The sequence below is a fragment of the Arctopsyche grandis genome, chromosome 7 (genome assembly GCF_051622035.1).
Source record: "Arctopsyche grandis isolate Sample6627 chromosome 7, ASM5162203v2, whole genome shotgun sequence".
NCBI classification, from domain to species: domain Eukaryota; kingdom Metazoa; phylum Arthropoda; class Insecta; order Trichoptera; family Hydropsychidae; genus Arctopsyche; species Arctopsyche grandis.
In genome coordinates, this window is record NC_135361.1 from 3,359,738 (window position 1) to 3,376,252 (window position 16,515).

The 16,515-nt window shown below is 42.3% G+C and overlaps 1 protein-coding gene and 1 non-coding gene across 2 annotated transcripts; one reads left to right on the forward strand and one right to left on the reverse strand.

Annotated features, from left to right (window-relative positions):
* Window positions 1–8,111: 8,111 nt before the first annotated feature.
* Window positions 8,112–11,383, reverse strand: ND-B14 (NADH dehydrogenase (ubiquinone) B14 subunit). Its single transcript, XM_077434416.1, has 3 exons — window positions 11,173–11,383; window positions 8,530–8,645; window positions 8,112–8,451 (listed from the first exon to the last, which is right to left on the reverse strand). The coding sequence occupies exons 1-3, from the start codon at window positions 11,291–11,293 to the stop codon at window positions 8,323–8,325; spliced, it is 366 nt and encodes a 121-aa protein (XP_077290542.1). The 5' UTR covers window positions 11,294–11,383; the 3' UTR covers window positions 8,112–8,322.
* A 3,846-nt stretch (window positions 11,384–15,229) lies between these two features.
* LOC143914996 (5S ribosomal RNA) lies at window positions 15,230–15,348 on the forward strand. Its single transcript, XR_013260872.1, has one exon. It is a non-coding gene; the product is annotated as a 5S ribosomal RNA (ribosomal RNA).
* The last annotated feature ends 1,167 nt before the right edge of the window (window positions 15,349–16,515 follow it).

Below are 16,515 nucleotides of genomic sequence, written 5' to 3' on the forward strand. Positions count from 1 at the left end.
CGTTGGTAACTATGTTACCAGTTGGTTTATGACGACACGGCTTGAAGAGACGTTGTTGAGTTCCAACCATTACTTGAAACGGGAACGGGAACGGGAATTGCATGCCTTATTCTGGCATTGCAACGCGTGCCGGGTACAGCTAGTAATATATATTTACAGGGCTTTATTTGTCATATATTTAGTACTAGCTGTATTACCCGGCTTCGCTCAGTGTTTATAATATAAACCGCTTAAACATGACTAAGCTAATTTAATTAAAAAAAAAAAAAAATTAAAAAAAAATTTAAAAATTAAAAAAAAAAATAAAAAAAAAATAAAAAAAAAATCAAAAAAAAAAAATTAAAAAAAAATAAAAAAAAATAAAAAAAAAATTAAAAAAAAATTTTTTAAAAAATCAAAAAAAAAAATCAAAATTTTTTTTTGCCTTCTAGGGCTTCGCCCTCGGCGCCCCCCTGAGCCTTTGCCTTCTAGGGCTTCGCCCCTCCACGCCCCATGAGCAATTGCCGTTTAGGGCTTCGCCCCCCTTAGTTAATGCCTTTTAGGGCTTCGCCCCTCCGCACCCCCATGATTAAATGCCGTCTAGGGCTTCGCCCCCCTTAGTTAATGCCTTTTAGGGCTTCGCCCCCCGCGCCCCCAAGATTAATTGCCGTTTAGGGCTTCGCCCCCCTTAGTTAATGCCTTTTAGGGCTTCGCCCCTCCGCGCCCCCATGATTAAATGCCGTCTAAGGCTTCGCTCCCATGATCAGTTGCCTTTTAGGGCTTCGCCCCCCACGCCCCCAAGATTAATTGCCGTTTAGGGCTTCGCCCCCCTTAGTTAATGCCTTTTAGGGCTTCGCCCCTCCGCGCCCCCATGATTAAATGCCGTCTAAGGCTTCGCCCCCATGATCAGTTGCCTTTTAGGGCTTCGCCCCCCGCGCCCCCAAGATTAATTGCCGTTTAGGGCTTCGCCCCCCTTAGTTAATGCCTTTTAGGGCTTCGCCCCTCCGCGCCCCCATGATTAAATGCCGTCTAAGGCTTCGCCCCCATGATCAGTTGCCTTTTAGGGCTTCGCCCCCCGCGCCCCCAAGATTAATTGCCGTTTAGGGCTTCGCCCCCCTTAGTTAATGCCTTTTAGGGCTTCGCCCCTCCGCGCCCCCATAATTAAATGCCGTCTAAGGCTTCGCCCCCATGATCAGTTGCCTTTTAGGGCTTCGCCCCTCCGCGCCCCCATGATTAATTGCCGTCTAGGGCTTCGCCCCCCTTAGTTAATGCCTATTAGGGCTTGCGCCCCATGAGGCTGGGCCCCCCGGGCCCCCTACGGGGCCCCACGGGGCTGCGCCCCTTGTGGCGCCCCCTTTTGAGCCCCATGGGGCTGCGCCCCATGAGGCTGGGCCCCCCGGGCCCCCTTCGGGGCCCCACGGGGCTGCGCCCCTTGTGGCGCCCCCTTTTGAGCCCCATGGGGCTACGCCCCATGAGGCTGGGCCCCCCGCGCCTCCTTCGGGGCTTCACGGGGCTGCGCCCCTTGTGGCACCCCCTTTTGAGCCCCATGGGGCTGCGCCCCATGAGGCTAGGCCCCCCGGGCCCCCACGGGGCTGCGCCCCTTGTGGCGCCCCCTTTTGAGCCCCATGGGGCTGCGCCCCATGAGGCTGGGCCCCCCGGGCCCCCTTCGGGGCCCCACGGGGCTGCGCCCCTTGTGGCGCCCCCTTTTGAGCCCCATGGGGCTGCGCCCCATGAGGCTGGGCCCCCCCGGGGCCCCACGGGGCTGCGCCCCTCGTGGCGCCCCCTTTTGAGCCCCATGGGGCTGCGCCCCATGAGGCTGGGCCCCCCGGGCCCCCTTCGGGGCCCCACGGGGCTGCGCCCCTTGTGGCGCCCCCTTTTGAGCCCCATGGGGCTGCGCCCCATGAGGCTGGGCCCCCCGGGCCCCCTACGGGGCCCCACGGGGCTGCGCCCCTTGTGGCGCCCCCTTTTGAGCCCCATGGGGCTGCGCCCCATGAGGCTGGGCCCCCCGGGCCCCCTTCGGGGCCCCACGGGGCTGCGCCCCTTGTGGCGCCCCCTTTTGAGCCCCATGGGGCTACGCCCCATGAGGCTGGGCCCCCCGCGCCTCCTTCGGGGCTTCACGGGGCTGCGCCCCTTGTGGCACCCCCTTTTGAGCCCCATGGGGCTGCGCCCCATGAGGCTAGGCCCCCCGGGCCCCCACGGGGCTGCGCCCCTTGTGGCGCCCCCTTTTGAGCCCCATGGGGCTGCGCCCCATGAGGCTGGGCCCCCCGGGCCCCCTTCGGGGCCCCACGGGGCTGCGCCCCTTGTGGCGCCCCCTTTTGAGCCCCATGGGGCTGCGCCCCATGAGGCTGGGCCCCCCCGGGGCCCCACGGGGCTGCGCCCCTCGTGGCGCCCCCTTTTGAGCCCCATGGGGCTGCGCCCCATGAGGCTGGGCCCCCCGGGCCCCCTTCGGGGCCCCACGGGGCTGCGCCCCTTGTGGCGCCCCCTTTTGAGCCCCATGGGGCTGCGCCCCATGAGGCTGGGCCCCCCGGGCCCCCTTCGGGGCCCCACGGGGCTGCGCCCCTTGTGGCGCCCCCTTTTGAGCCTCATGGGGCTGCGCCCCATGAGGCTGGGCCCCCCGGGCCCCCTTCGGGGCCCCACGGGGCTGCGCCCCTTGTGGCGCCCCCTTTTGAGCCCCATGGGGCTGCGCCCCATGAGGCTGGGCCCCACGGGGCTGCGCCCCTTGTGGCGCCCCCTTTTGAGCCCCATGGGGCTGCGCCCCATGAGGCTGGGGCCCCACTGGGCTGCGCCCCTTGTGGCGCCCCCTTTTGAGCCCCACGGGGCTGCGCCCCTTGTGGCGCCCCTGGCGGGGCCCCATGAAACTACTCGCTTTGCGCCCCCGCGGGGGTGAATCCATTGAAACGAAAAAAACAAATCGGCGCCCATGGATCGAAAAAAAAAAAATCGAATCACGTGTTCGATGACGTCACCGATCTACGGACGACGACGACGACGACGACGAAGACGACGAAGACGACGACGACGACGACCAAGGATATTTACATACAAAGTCTCTTTCCAAATTATAGATTAGATTAGATTCGCCATGCTTAAGCTGTTTATATTACAAATACTGAGCGAAGCAGGGAAAAACAACTAGTATTCTATATAATATAATTTGAATATAATCTTTTCTAATAAAAAACTTGACAAGAAGTGTGGTACCGGCACCTTTTCTATACCAAAAAAAAACCCTGTACATTTATAATAATCGAGTTGTATCAACTTGGGCAATTGTACATACATACTATTGACATATAAATATTATACATTCATATATGTATGAGGGCTATTTGATATTGTTAAGTATATATGTATGTATGTATGTACATATAACGCGTCCTTAGAACGCAATAGTGATAAGCCCTCAATTATTCAGAGCGGCGTTTAAAAATGACTATAATATTTTCTACTCGTGTTTTAGAAAATAATTCAAATATGATATGAAATTAAAGATTTATATGTATGTATAATATTGTTGCGTAGGAGATCCAAATGTAAGGCCAAAGTCGCTTCATAGCTTTTATTAAATTATTCAGGAGGTCCCCACGCAGCCAGAGCTCGTTCCAGAATAATTGAGATGGCCCAAGTACCTCCTTATAACGGACAAGTTGCTCACCACATTTTCCCCGATCCGTTTATGTATCTATTGTCTGGACACGTATAGTTTTAGGTGGGTCTCACGCTCTCGGGTTCTGAGAACTCTAGCATTCACTTACCGAGTCCCATAAGGGCAATTCGGAGGTCTCCATTGTTTGCCCCCGAATGCACTATGACAGCGGATATTCTCTCTCGTGTTCCTACGTTACAATATTATATGTATGAGCATATACATACATACATATTTTATTTTATTTCAATCTAACATATACACCCTCCTTTACAGATCACTCCAAAGCGATGAGTGTACTAATACAGATACAATAATACAATCAATACATGCATTTTATAAAAATCCGAATTCATACAAAAATCGTCCACAGTGACATCTATGAAAATATTTTTGCAGCATTTTATTATAGAAATTGGCGAACTTTGGAAAATGACGCTGAATAACTTGAGATTTGTAAGAGAGATTGGAAAGGAGATGCCAATTTACAGGAACCGCAATAAAAATCAGAAAAATTAGCAAACTCCGATAGTAAACGATCGACCTGGAGTTACAAAACAAGGTCTGGCCAACAGTCACTAGTGGTAATCGAACCGTGACCACTCTGCTCGAAAGCATAATATGCTAACCACTAGTCCACGCTGCTGGTTGGACTTTTTAGAGAAAATTTAACTAGAAAAATCGTAAAATTCTAACAGGAGACGGTCGATCTGTTTTTCAACAACCACAAAACTTCGCCAGCAGCGTATCAAGCTGGGACTTTAACCCACGACCTATCTACTGGTATGTAATAGCTAGTCACCGGACCCAGAAGGTGCCGCGTATTGTTCAAAGGTTGTAAATGCATTGTTAAAGGTTTGCCGAACCTTTTTTACAAAGGATTTACAACAATGGAACAATGGATAGCACTGTGACTATCCTACCTCTAGTAATATCTCTACCAATGCAATACGCCAGGCCTGGATAAACTTTTCCTATGAAAGGATATATATAAGGGCCGCATTAAGTATTAAAAATGAACGGCGGGCTGCGAGTAAAATACTATTTATGTAATAATGTTCATATGTACATTATTTATGTTCATGAAAAGGTATTTCAATATAATAATTAATGTATTAAAAACAAACCTCTTTTTTAGTTTTGTATATAATATTGTTGCGTAGGGGTGGGTGGAGGATCCAAGTAAAAGGCCAACAGTCGTTTCACAACATTTATTGATGATTAAGGAGATACACGCACTGGCAGTGCTCAGTCCAGAATGACATGATATCGCCTACGTACCGCCTTATAAAGGGTAGATCTCTCAGGACGTCTAATCTGTTAACCTGTTGTATAGTCACGTATTCGGATATGTATTTCCACGACATTGGGTCTCCCCGTACCGATTATGAGAAATAACTAATAACGGTCATTGTTTAGCCTAAATGCACTTAGAGTCCAGATATAATCCTTGGAAGTAAGTGCAAGCACTTAGTTAATCTAAGTGCAATTCGCTCAATCCGCGGCGTACGTAACAATATTAAGATATATAAATTATTATTTTGAATAAAAATACCAATAATTTTATTTTACTACCGCCGTCTATGTATAAAACTGAAGACTACATAGACGTCACCCAGATTTAAAATTTGCAAACTTGAAACGCGTCTTAAACGACATTTTATCTCAATCGTAATGGCGGAAAATCCATTTACTTATATTGATGACCAAAATGAGCAATATGGCAAAGTATGAAAACGTTCGAATCAGACCAACCGCGCGGAGCACAGGTCCAACTGTGAATAACCGTTATATCTCTTATATTTATAGTTATATTCATATTTTGTTTTATTTTATTTTACTTTTTCTTTCTCCTTTGTACATTTTTATATACTATTTTAATTTTGTTCAGTGTAAACAAAGAATGGGATTTATGGATTTTATTTTTAACTTTTACACTTTTGCTATTTTTTTTTCTCTCTGAATGATGTATTATTTTCCTTTTGTTACTTTTTTTTTTTAATTATTTTATTTTATCATGTTTTCTGCTTTTGCTTTTTTCCTTTATTTACAGTTTACTTGTTTTTATATCATGTTTTTATATATTTTTCAAATGTAGGCCATTGTGGCGCATTAGGTTCTTCCTGTAATGCCACAATGGTCCAAAATTATTAAATAAATAAATAAATCTCTGCCCCTTTTCATCCCCTTCTCACAATCAATCGTAACATACTCTTTCTCAGGCATAGCCCATACATCAGCCTTTCGTTCAATTCCAACCCTTCATACATATGTACGTAACAGCTAAAGCACAGCCAACAAAATGTGCGAATATAATAACGGGTCACGTAGTACTACGTTTCATATGAGCATGACGAGAAATGCGGGATACGTAGTATTATGTTTGATATTGGTTCATCGCGGAAGGCGGGAAACGTAGTACTACGTTTAATCTAATAGTATATGGAGATTTTTTTTGTATGAGTTTGAATGTTGAGCGATTTTTATAATCATGCCATCAACCATGCGATGATATTTCATCGGGTACAACACTAGTATATTCCAACTTTCTCACCGTTGGTCTACATATAATCTATTAGAATAAATCGTCATATTTGCATTTCTCCATTGCAGCGGTTCAACCCTGGCCTTTGCGATTGACGGTCGCTGCACTAAAGATATTTACAAAATTTAGGACAATCTCTTTATATGCAATTTTATGATCGGATGGAGGACCTTAACACCAATTCGCATCATGTGGGCGTATTCGATCTCTCATTTTCAAATTTAGCAGCTATGGGGAATTTTACAAAACGTGCGACACATTCAAATGAGCTGCAATTATCTCTTTGTAAAAACCGACAATTAATGAAATAATGGTCATCATGTTATTTAATATAATAATATAAAGACATTGTTAGCTATTTTTTTAACACTATGGTGGCTGCTGACTATTTTTACATACCTCCTTTACGTTTCACATGGCTTTCTTGTCAGTGCTCATTTTTATCTCTAATGCTGCGTACGGACCAAACCAACGACGATTTTGGTCCAACGTTTTAACCAGCAGGATAAAATCAGTAGCGTACAAAATATCGAAATAAAAATTAAATTTAAAAATTGAAATTATGGAGGATGAACGAATGAGACGACTGGCATGTTAATGCACGTGTTTATTATATGACAGCTGAAGACAGAGTGAGTAGTGGCTCTCCGAACCCAGCCGGGTTGGTCCCCACTCGCAGGAAGGCAACTAAACTCGACCATGTCGTATAAGCGAGCCGCCACAAAATCAAATATCAAAATTAAAAATATTATTATTATATTAAAATTAAATTCAAATATCAAAATAAAATTATAATCAATATATTAAATTTAAAATAAAATAATGAAAGTTAAAACAGAACATGCCCAATTTAAATAAATTTTCGAGATTGACCTAAAATTAGATCATCAACAATCACATACAGGTAATCCTCGACTTTTGTTTGTCGAAGATGTTTTGACTTACGAAGATACGCACTAAGATCGAAAAATAAATCAAAGAATTATTATTTTTACTTCCCCGTAATGCGCAGTTACTGAGAATATATCATGTGTTAGTATGGGTGACCGAGCGATGGTCCCAACCCGGTACGTAGTCGGTTTATCAAACGAAATTTTTTTAGTCTTCAATTGTTTCTCTCGTCGAAATAAATCAATTAATTAAATCATTTCAGAGGTAAATTTTATCGGATAATGTGTGATTATTAATTTTATTTCGACGAAAGAAAAAAACCCTTTGACAAATCACCAACATCCGACACCGCGTTTTTTTATGAATTGTTTTTTTTTATCGATCGTCGACGGTAGAAATACAGTAACATCTCGTGACGACTTTAACAATATTTTTTTTCGCTCGTAAGCAGAGAAATTATAATATTTCTCTGGTTTTAAATGCGTATCGTCATAATTCAAAACATTGTTGTAATTCAAAACATCAACGATGATCTAATTTTAGCTCAATCTCGCTCTTTAGCTAGATTTTGATATTTAATTTCAATTTTAAAATTTAATTTTTATTTCGATATTTTGTACGCTACTGCTGGTTAAAAAGTTGGCCCAAAATCGTCGTTGGTTTAGTCCGTAAGCACCATTAAACACGCGGAAAGTAAATCTCCCTGACGTTTAATAAGCGTTCGTCCCGTATCTTCAACCTGTTCGCCTTGATATGGCGATATAAGATTTTATTAGCACGTTGAATGCACAACGCTTACTGGCCGTTGATACATATATGATTCACGACTGCGGTAATATATTTCGTTTGACAAAAACATGATACAAAATTGTATCAGCGGACTGAAACAGTTGGCGCAGTCGTGAATCATATATGTATCAGCGAACAGTAAGCGTTGTGCACCCAACATGATACAAATATGAGTCAGCGGCCACCATACATGTAAATTGGATACAATTTGAAATGCTAGTACAATAGAAGGGAAGATATAATATTGAGGAAAGCAAAAGTCTAACACATAAATAATATTTTTATTATGAAACTACAGTGACTTGGACAATCTTAGTCGTAACAGATTTTAAATTATCACATATACAATTGAACGAATAAACAAATCGGACAATGTGCATATGTTGCGCAAGTCCAGTTGACATTTAACGGTTTTACATTATCAATAATTATTATTTCTATGTACAAATCAAAAAGCTATCGGTGGTAGCGATCAATCAGAACCGTTGAAGAATTTCGAAAGGAAATCTTTGGGCTTTGGCTCTCGGCTTTCATGCCAGTAAGTCATTAGATGGCCTTTTTGTTTCCACACGTTGACGGTTTCTTTCAGCTCCATTTGACCCTGAAATTAACCTTAGTATAAAAATCATATTTGGAGAGTTTAATAATAATTTATCGAAGAATATACAATAGTCTATACTTTAATGACTAGCATGTCGATAACTCTCAAATCTTTCACATCTTGATGCGTTGCAAACATTTCACGTAGTTTGTCCTTGCATTGTGACTCACTTTTGGGGATGTCGAAATGTTTAACTGAAATCAATAAAATATGGTTGAAAATTAATTTTAATACAAAATAATTGAAATTATTTCAGTACAATAGACATAAACAAAGATTAACAAATCGTTAAGATAAATTTAACATATAATTTTTTTTAAACAGTCCTTTTTGGCCGATACCACAGTCTAATATTAAAATCAAATTTTCATCAACGGTCACAAAATATTCCATTGACAACAAAGGATGTATTCACTATGCATGGAAATGAAATTTTAACAAGTAGATAACTCTAAAAAAATTCCCAAATTGATAAACTCCAACATTAATTCCAACCAACAGAATAGACTAGTGGTTAGCATATAATGCTTTGAACAGAGTGGTCACGGGTTCAAATCACACTGGCTTCTGCTGGCCAGACCTTGGATTTGTGACTCCAGGTTGATCGTTTCCTATCAGAGTTTGCCAATTAATGTGACTTCCATTGAAACGGTTCCAACAAATTGGCAACCTTACCCATTTTCTCGCAAAATATCGAGTTTTCAGCAATCTCGAATTTCGCTGAATTGTATAAAATGCTGCAAATTTACAAATTTGACCATAGATGTCTCTGCAGATATTAATTGATATGTATTTATGTAGGGTTGGAATTGAACGAAAGGCTGATGTATGGGCTATGGCTGAGAAAAGGTATGTTACGACTGATTGTGAGAAGGGGATGAAAAGAGGCAGGGATGTAACGGTTAGTCGCAGTTGGATTTGTGCTCCGCGCGGTTGGTCGCTAAACCTACGTATCGTCTTAATAAACAACATGACTGAAAACGCACGTGTTTGGTCTTCACCTAAACTGCCAAATCCCAACTGTGGTCCTGAATAGCGTCATCTGTCAGGATTCTCTACCACATTTATGTACTTTGTATAATACTAATAATAATTGTATCAAATGTACAATGTTTCTGTCAGGAAAGCGCATTGGGGTTACCTGTTAGGCCTTCCTGGTATAAATTAAAAATATAAAAGATAAAGATTTGCTCAATCTTTAGCTTTCGATTTGTTCCTATGAGGATATCTTAAAGAGCAGGTATATGCATGTTTTCATTGAGCAACTTGAAGAGAACTTTTGTACGTAAATTCCATCTTCAATATATATCATATGCCAAGAATTACATTTCGTTTAACCCTTTGAATGCTGACCAACGCCGATCGGCGTTTTGCCAACAAGTCCATGAGCCTGAAATACGCCTATCGGCGTTGTTTTTTTGATTATGTAAAAAATAAACAAGAATACTAACCGCTAAGCTTTTCCAGGTAGCATTGAAAAAAAAATGCATTGAACATGGGTCGTGTAATCCGTGTCAATGTTTATAAAGACTGGTTTACATCGGAATTTCTGAATTTATAACCATAGCAGAATTTCTCGATGGAAATCCCTAACTGCTGAGTATTTTAGATTGTGGCTTGGCATTTAGATTGTGAGCATTACATTTTAACAACAATGAAGAAGACGGAACTAGTTTTGAAAAAATACTTTAATTAATAGACTTTTGTTTATTTTATATTGTTGCAATACATATTAGAGAGTTTAAACACACCTTTACAAAACTCGAAATCCTCGGCGGTAGTTATCTAGGGTTTGTTTGAATAAGCTACAATTTTTATACCTGCTTTCTATTGCAATTCTAAATAATTCTAGTTGGTAATGTTGGCGAAATTTTCAGCGTTAATGCAATCAAAGGGTTAAATGACGATTTTTTTCTTTCATATTTCAGGCATTCTCTAAAAATCTGGTTTTTATCACCCCAATATATGTATGTACTTGTAGACAAGATGAGACACGTTTAAAGAGACGACATTAAAGCAATCTTTATAATACTCGTTATCACATCTATATCAACTTAGTATTCTTAACTGACACACATTACCTACGTATGTATGTACGATATAAAAATGCCATACAAAATTAAACACCGCAAATCATTGAACGCAAATAGAACTCGAACACGTAACTAGATATTATAGATTTTCAATGTTCTATCAACTGTAGGGTTTCTTCGCAATTTGCATAGGTTCTGACGAATTCGAAAGTTGTCCGTTCAATTGGAAATCCTACGTACATACGCAGTTTTGGCACATGTATAATATATATGATCAGAACTGGTATCGAAATCGTGCGATTAGCATTTCATATAAGACAATACTCAAAGAGTTAATAAAAAAAAGTCAAGACTCTTTAAAATCTACTTCAACATTTGATTTCATATATAAATTTTTGTATGTATCGATTTATTTTTATTTTTATAATTTTCTAGTTCTGTCGATGGTACTTCATATATACATAGCCCATACAGATTATTTGACATATGAGTGAAACATAACCTCAATACATCAATGCGATATAAAAGCAAGATGTTGGTGTAAAAATCAGTGCAGCCTTTCTCTATATATAAAAGACGGGGGAAACCATCATCGAGTGAACATTAGAGGAAGGCTAGTTGTAGGAAATGTTAGTTCAGTGATGACATAAGCTGTTGGGTTCGGTTTCGGGTTCGTGTTTACGCTCACCGATGACGGGGATCTGCCTGTACCAGGCTTTGTAAAGGCTGATGACGCGTCGTCTGGCTTCAGCCGGCTCCGTTGACAGCACTGGCTTCACCAGTCGCTGAGCTGTCACAAAACCGCTCATCTTCAACGTTTGGATCTCACAAATCCGGCGAGTGACAGCACTCGTCTGAGATGTATCAGCTGGTTCGGGTTCACGAACGCCTCAATACGCATAGCGTTCGCGAAACCATTCCCCTTTTCTTATATTGTTTATTGAGTTAAATGAGCTAAATTAGTAAAAACAACTGCGAGACATCAAATATGCTATTTTGAAAATAATAATAATTTTTAATTGATTATAAAAAAATCAATAAAAGAAATGTGCCCCTGACATATTTTGAAAAAGCAATTTCGCTATTTTAATCAGAGAAATGTTACAATAATAGAAGTGGCTTTAAGGTCTGACTGCACTGTGTGAATTGAACCACAAACGAATGCGTGTATATTCCATTCGCAATATGTGGAATATTTCCGGTCGCTACCCAACCGTCCGAAGTTATATGCGAACTAGGCAGTGGCGGCTCGTGAGAATTCATAGAGGAGGGCTGCAGAAATTAATCGAGCTTTAGTAGCTCGTTGACAATACCGGTGATCATGGGCGCCCGCAGAAAATTTTCTAAGGGGGGGGAAAATATTTTTAGTAATGTTTTAATTTAGTTTTAATTTACTGTAGCGTACGTATTTGTATGGTGAACGAACGAACAGGAGACTATAGTAATTAATGGCATACTGTAGCAAAAAATACCTGATTAATAGTAGACATTATATCTGTGGCGGCTCGCTTATACGACATGGTCGAGTTTGGTTGCCTTCCTGCGAGTGGGGACCAGCCCGGCTGGGTTCGGAGAGCCACTACTCACTCTGTCTTCAGCTGTCATATAAAAAACACGTGCATTAACATGCCAGTCGTCTCATTCGTTCATCCCCCATACTGGTGACCCCCGACATCGAGCCACGCAGCCTCGATCAATTTCAACATGCCGCTCATCCCTGCCTCGCCGAGCCAGGCGGGAAAGCTACCCGCCGCGCCCCCATCGCCATCAACACAGCACGCCGCGGCCCGCGGGTGACAATAAACGAGCAGACACGGCTACCTACCTACCTACCTATCGACATGAGTCCAGCCACAACGTCAATAACAGGTGCAAAAAAATGGGGGAGCGAATGAGACGACGATCTTGACAGCTGGATGTGGAGTCATGCGCGATCCACTACACATAGAACGGTCATCCAGCACCACAAGACATACACCACCTCAGCACCATCATCATCATAAAGGCCCCGTCCGTCCCCACGAGCGTCGTCACGCCGAGACGGGCGGTAGCGCTACAACACCTCCACGAGCCACAACGACTCACAGTCCAGCTCGGAGTATCATCAACCACATCGATGCCCCTGCCGCTGCCGCCCCCGCCACCCCACCAACCGACATCAGCCTCGGAAGAGCGGCACCGCCGCAGCATCGCATCGGCGCGACCATCGGACCAGCCACCGTCCTGCTCGCGACGTCACCGCCCTCGAATCTACCGACCATTCAGGGCGGTACACCTACACAGCGGATGACCCACGTCAACAATTTTTTTCTCCCCACTCAATAATTTTTTTTCTCTTTCTTTGTGTAACAATATTTTTTTTTCTATTGTAAAATTTGTTTCTTTGTAATTTTGGTATCGCTGATGCTGGGGGGGGAGTGATGTGGCGGCTCGCTTATACGACATGGTCGAGTTTGGTTGCCTTCCTGCGAGTGGGGACCAACCCGGCTGGGTTCGGAGAGCCACTACTCACTCTGTCTTCAGCTGTCATATAATAAACACGTGCATTAACATGCCAGTCGTCTCATTCGTCCATCCCCCATATATCCTTAAACTGTTGACGATTCAGTTTGCACAATTTCGAAGGATGTAGCAACGCTAGGTTAAATTGTGCACTGTTGGCTTCACAAAATCGACTCTCCATTGAGTTAATTAGATAATCTAAGTATGGAATGTAAACTGTTTGTGTGGGATATGGTGCATCCGCTCTAAAATCGCCAGACAGAATGAACGACAGATAAACTGGATGGCAGCTTTAAACGCAATTCTCGTCTTCTCGAATGATAGATTGCACATCAGATGACGAGTAACCTTTCGTTGTGCACAGATGCAATTATTAAAATGGTAATTATTAAAATTGAGTTGGATCTTTCAGGCTAGTTTAATAAGGCAAGATTCGATAAGTTCCGAATCTTGCCTTATTAAACTCGCCAGAAAGATCCAACTCAATATTAATAATTACCATTTTAATAATTGCATCTGTGCACATCGAAAGGTTACTCGTCATCTGATGTGCAATATATCATTCGAGAAGACGAGAATTGCGTTTAAAGCTGCTGTGGCGGCTCGCTATACGACATGGTCGAGTTTGGTCACCTTCCTGCGAGTGGGGACCAACTCGATTGTGTTTGGAGTTAGCTACCTCTCTCTGCCTTCAGCTGTCATAAATAAAACACGTGCATTAACATGCCAGTCGTCTCATTCGTCCATCCCCTATACTGCCATCCAGTTTATCTGTCGTTCAGTCAGTCTGGTGATTGTCAAGCGCTTGCACTATAACCTTCGTTGACCGGTGATCAAATTCAGACAAAAATAGCACGCATATGTACTATACTGGGAGGTCTGCAGCCCTGCAGCCCATATGGACGGCAAAAATAGCATGAATTTTTATTATTCTAGGAGGGCTGTAGCCCCGCAGCCCATATAGACGAGCCGCCACTGGAACTAGGCAGTATATGAGGGAGTTGTACAGACTCCAGGGATGTTCAACTCGAGAGTACCCCGGAAGTCGGTTTCTTAGAAGCTCGTGGTAAGCGTGGGCGGGACTGGTCTCCTCCAAGGGATCTACAGGTCGTCGGTGGTCTGGTCTCTGCTGATGTCGGCTGCTCTGCTATGTCCCTTTCTCCTTCGTAATGTGCGTGGGATGCGTGATGTGGAAAAAGGGAGGAAATTGTATAATAATAAAAACAGGTTGTAATTCTGTTTGTATGGTGACTGTATTTTATATATGTATAAATACAGAGAATAAGCAGGGGGGGGGGGGGAGTCCGTCGTGAAATTAGCGCGCACGTGTTCGAGAGGTTATGATAACTTCACTCCTCACGTGACTACGTGATCTGACTTCGACGAAGAAAGACCAGGATTTCCTCACTTCTCACCGGACGTATACTGAAGCTGTACTTCCAGTATCGTCTGCCGATCCAGGCTGAGCTGATCGGGACTCGGTGGTGGGAACAAACTCGGTAGCGAACAGAGATGTTCACTCGACCGAAGCGGAAAACGAATAGGAGGCGGGGACGCGCGCTCGGCGCCGATCTCCCTCCAAAACGGCTCCTTTGGTCGTAACGCCACGAAAGCTGACCATGAAGACTTGGTCGGAACAGGAGTATTTCATCAGGTAACAGTCGAGTTAATTCAGGGCATGGCAATACTAAAGTATTCGCAAAGAGCAACCAATGGCTACGTCCACACTACCGATATCTACATACACCCGATATTTACGAAATTTTCCATAACCAGTTCCTAAATAGCAACCACAGGTTGCAATATGGGAAAAGTTGCAATATAAAAAAAAAATTTGATACAAAGAATATCAAACAAATTTATTCGCATTTATGAAATTATCATGTAGATATGACCGACAATTTCAATACAGTAATTATTTTTGAAAACACATTTGAAACTTATTGAAAAAATTGCTTTTGCACTGAATAGTCCATGCGCTGAATTGTCTGCGCCGAAAGGTCGGCGCTAAGTTGGTTTGCGCTGATTTGTCGTGCCACCCTGTGACACATACCGTAATAAAGAAAATAATAAAAATTAATCAGAGTTAGTTGATTTATTTATGACCTGACTCCGTTTGAAATGCTCCGACTACACGACTCAAGCTTTTATTACTATTGTTGTAAATAAAGTAAAAAGTTTATTTTTAAAGTTAAATTAGTTCAAAGTATTTCATGAAAAGCAAATTTAAAAGCTCAGCGTTCGCCAACGACCATACCACGTTGAATACACCGGTTCTCGTCCGATCACCGAAGTTAAGCAACATTGGGCGCGGTCAGTACTTGGATGGGTGACCGCTTGGGAACACCGCGTGCCGTTGGCCCCTTTTTTTTCGTTTTGTTTTCTTTTTAATAAAAATCGATTATTCCATTTATAAATATAAATAATAATTACCTGTAATTTACAATCTAATATTAATACCTTTTTTCTGTGGGACTTAATATTATTTATGAGTTTTCAAAATTTAATAAAATAAACAAATAAATATGGGTACCATTTATGGGCCCGGCAAAATAGCCCTATTTCCAGACAAAGTAGGTATTTATCATGACATTAAATGCAAATGACCATCTCTAAAACATTTCGCCCTGCAAATAAAAAGAGTGCCCCTCTCTAAAATAGCTTGCACGACTCAATCGGTGCCCGCTCGGCAAATCAAACGTCAAATGGGTTGCCAGTAACAAAAATGAAATTGGACAAAAATAAATGCCGACCTTGACACTCTGATCTTAAAAAATGAATAAAACCAATCCTAATTTAACCTAACCTAACCTAGCCCTTAAATAAATAAGTGTAGGCTGCTAAGATATTACGATGTGTGGACTATGAGGAGATTGGGAATGGGAATGAATGGATTCAACTGTCAAAAATTATAATTTCACTGATAGGGGCCAGTGAGCATGTAATTGGATATGATTTCACTGAACTATACCCAGTGAAAATGTATCTGGTTATGATTTTACTGAAATGTCAAATTTTATTTTTGTTGCTGGCAGCCCATTTGACGTTTAATTTGCCGGGCGAACTCCGATTGGGTCAATTTGATGTTAATTTGACATTAAATGTCGTTCTGCTGTATGTCGTGTAATTTATTTTAAAGCCGTGCCAAAAATATTATCCCGTTAATTAAATATTACGCACTCAAATCCGAAATCGAGGCAGGTGTTTTCAACTAAAAAATCGAAGTGCTAACATTTTTTTGCCAACATGAAAAATTGTAATGCTAGAATAAATGCTCAGCAACAGTATCGAATATTCAGGCAGATGTTGTCAATTGACTTTAAAATATTTAAATTATTTTGCTATACTAAAAAGATTACAAATGATGTTCAATCAAACACCTCGCATCTGAATCAAAGAAGTACACAATTTTATATGCAAAAATTAACAAATTTTAATACGAATTCAATGAACATAAAGAGCTTATTCCTTCAAATGTTTGGTTTTCGGGATTAAGGATTTCGTATAGTTAGAATTATTTTTTTAATTT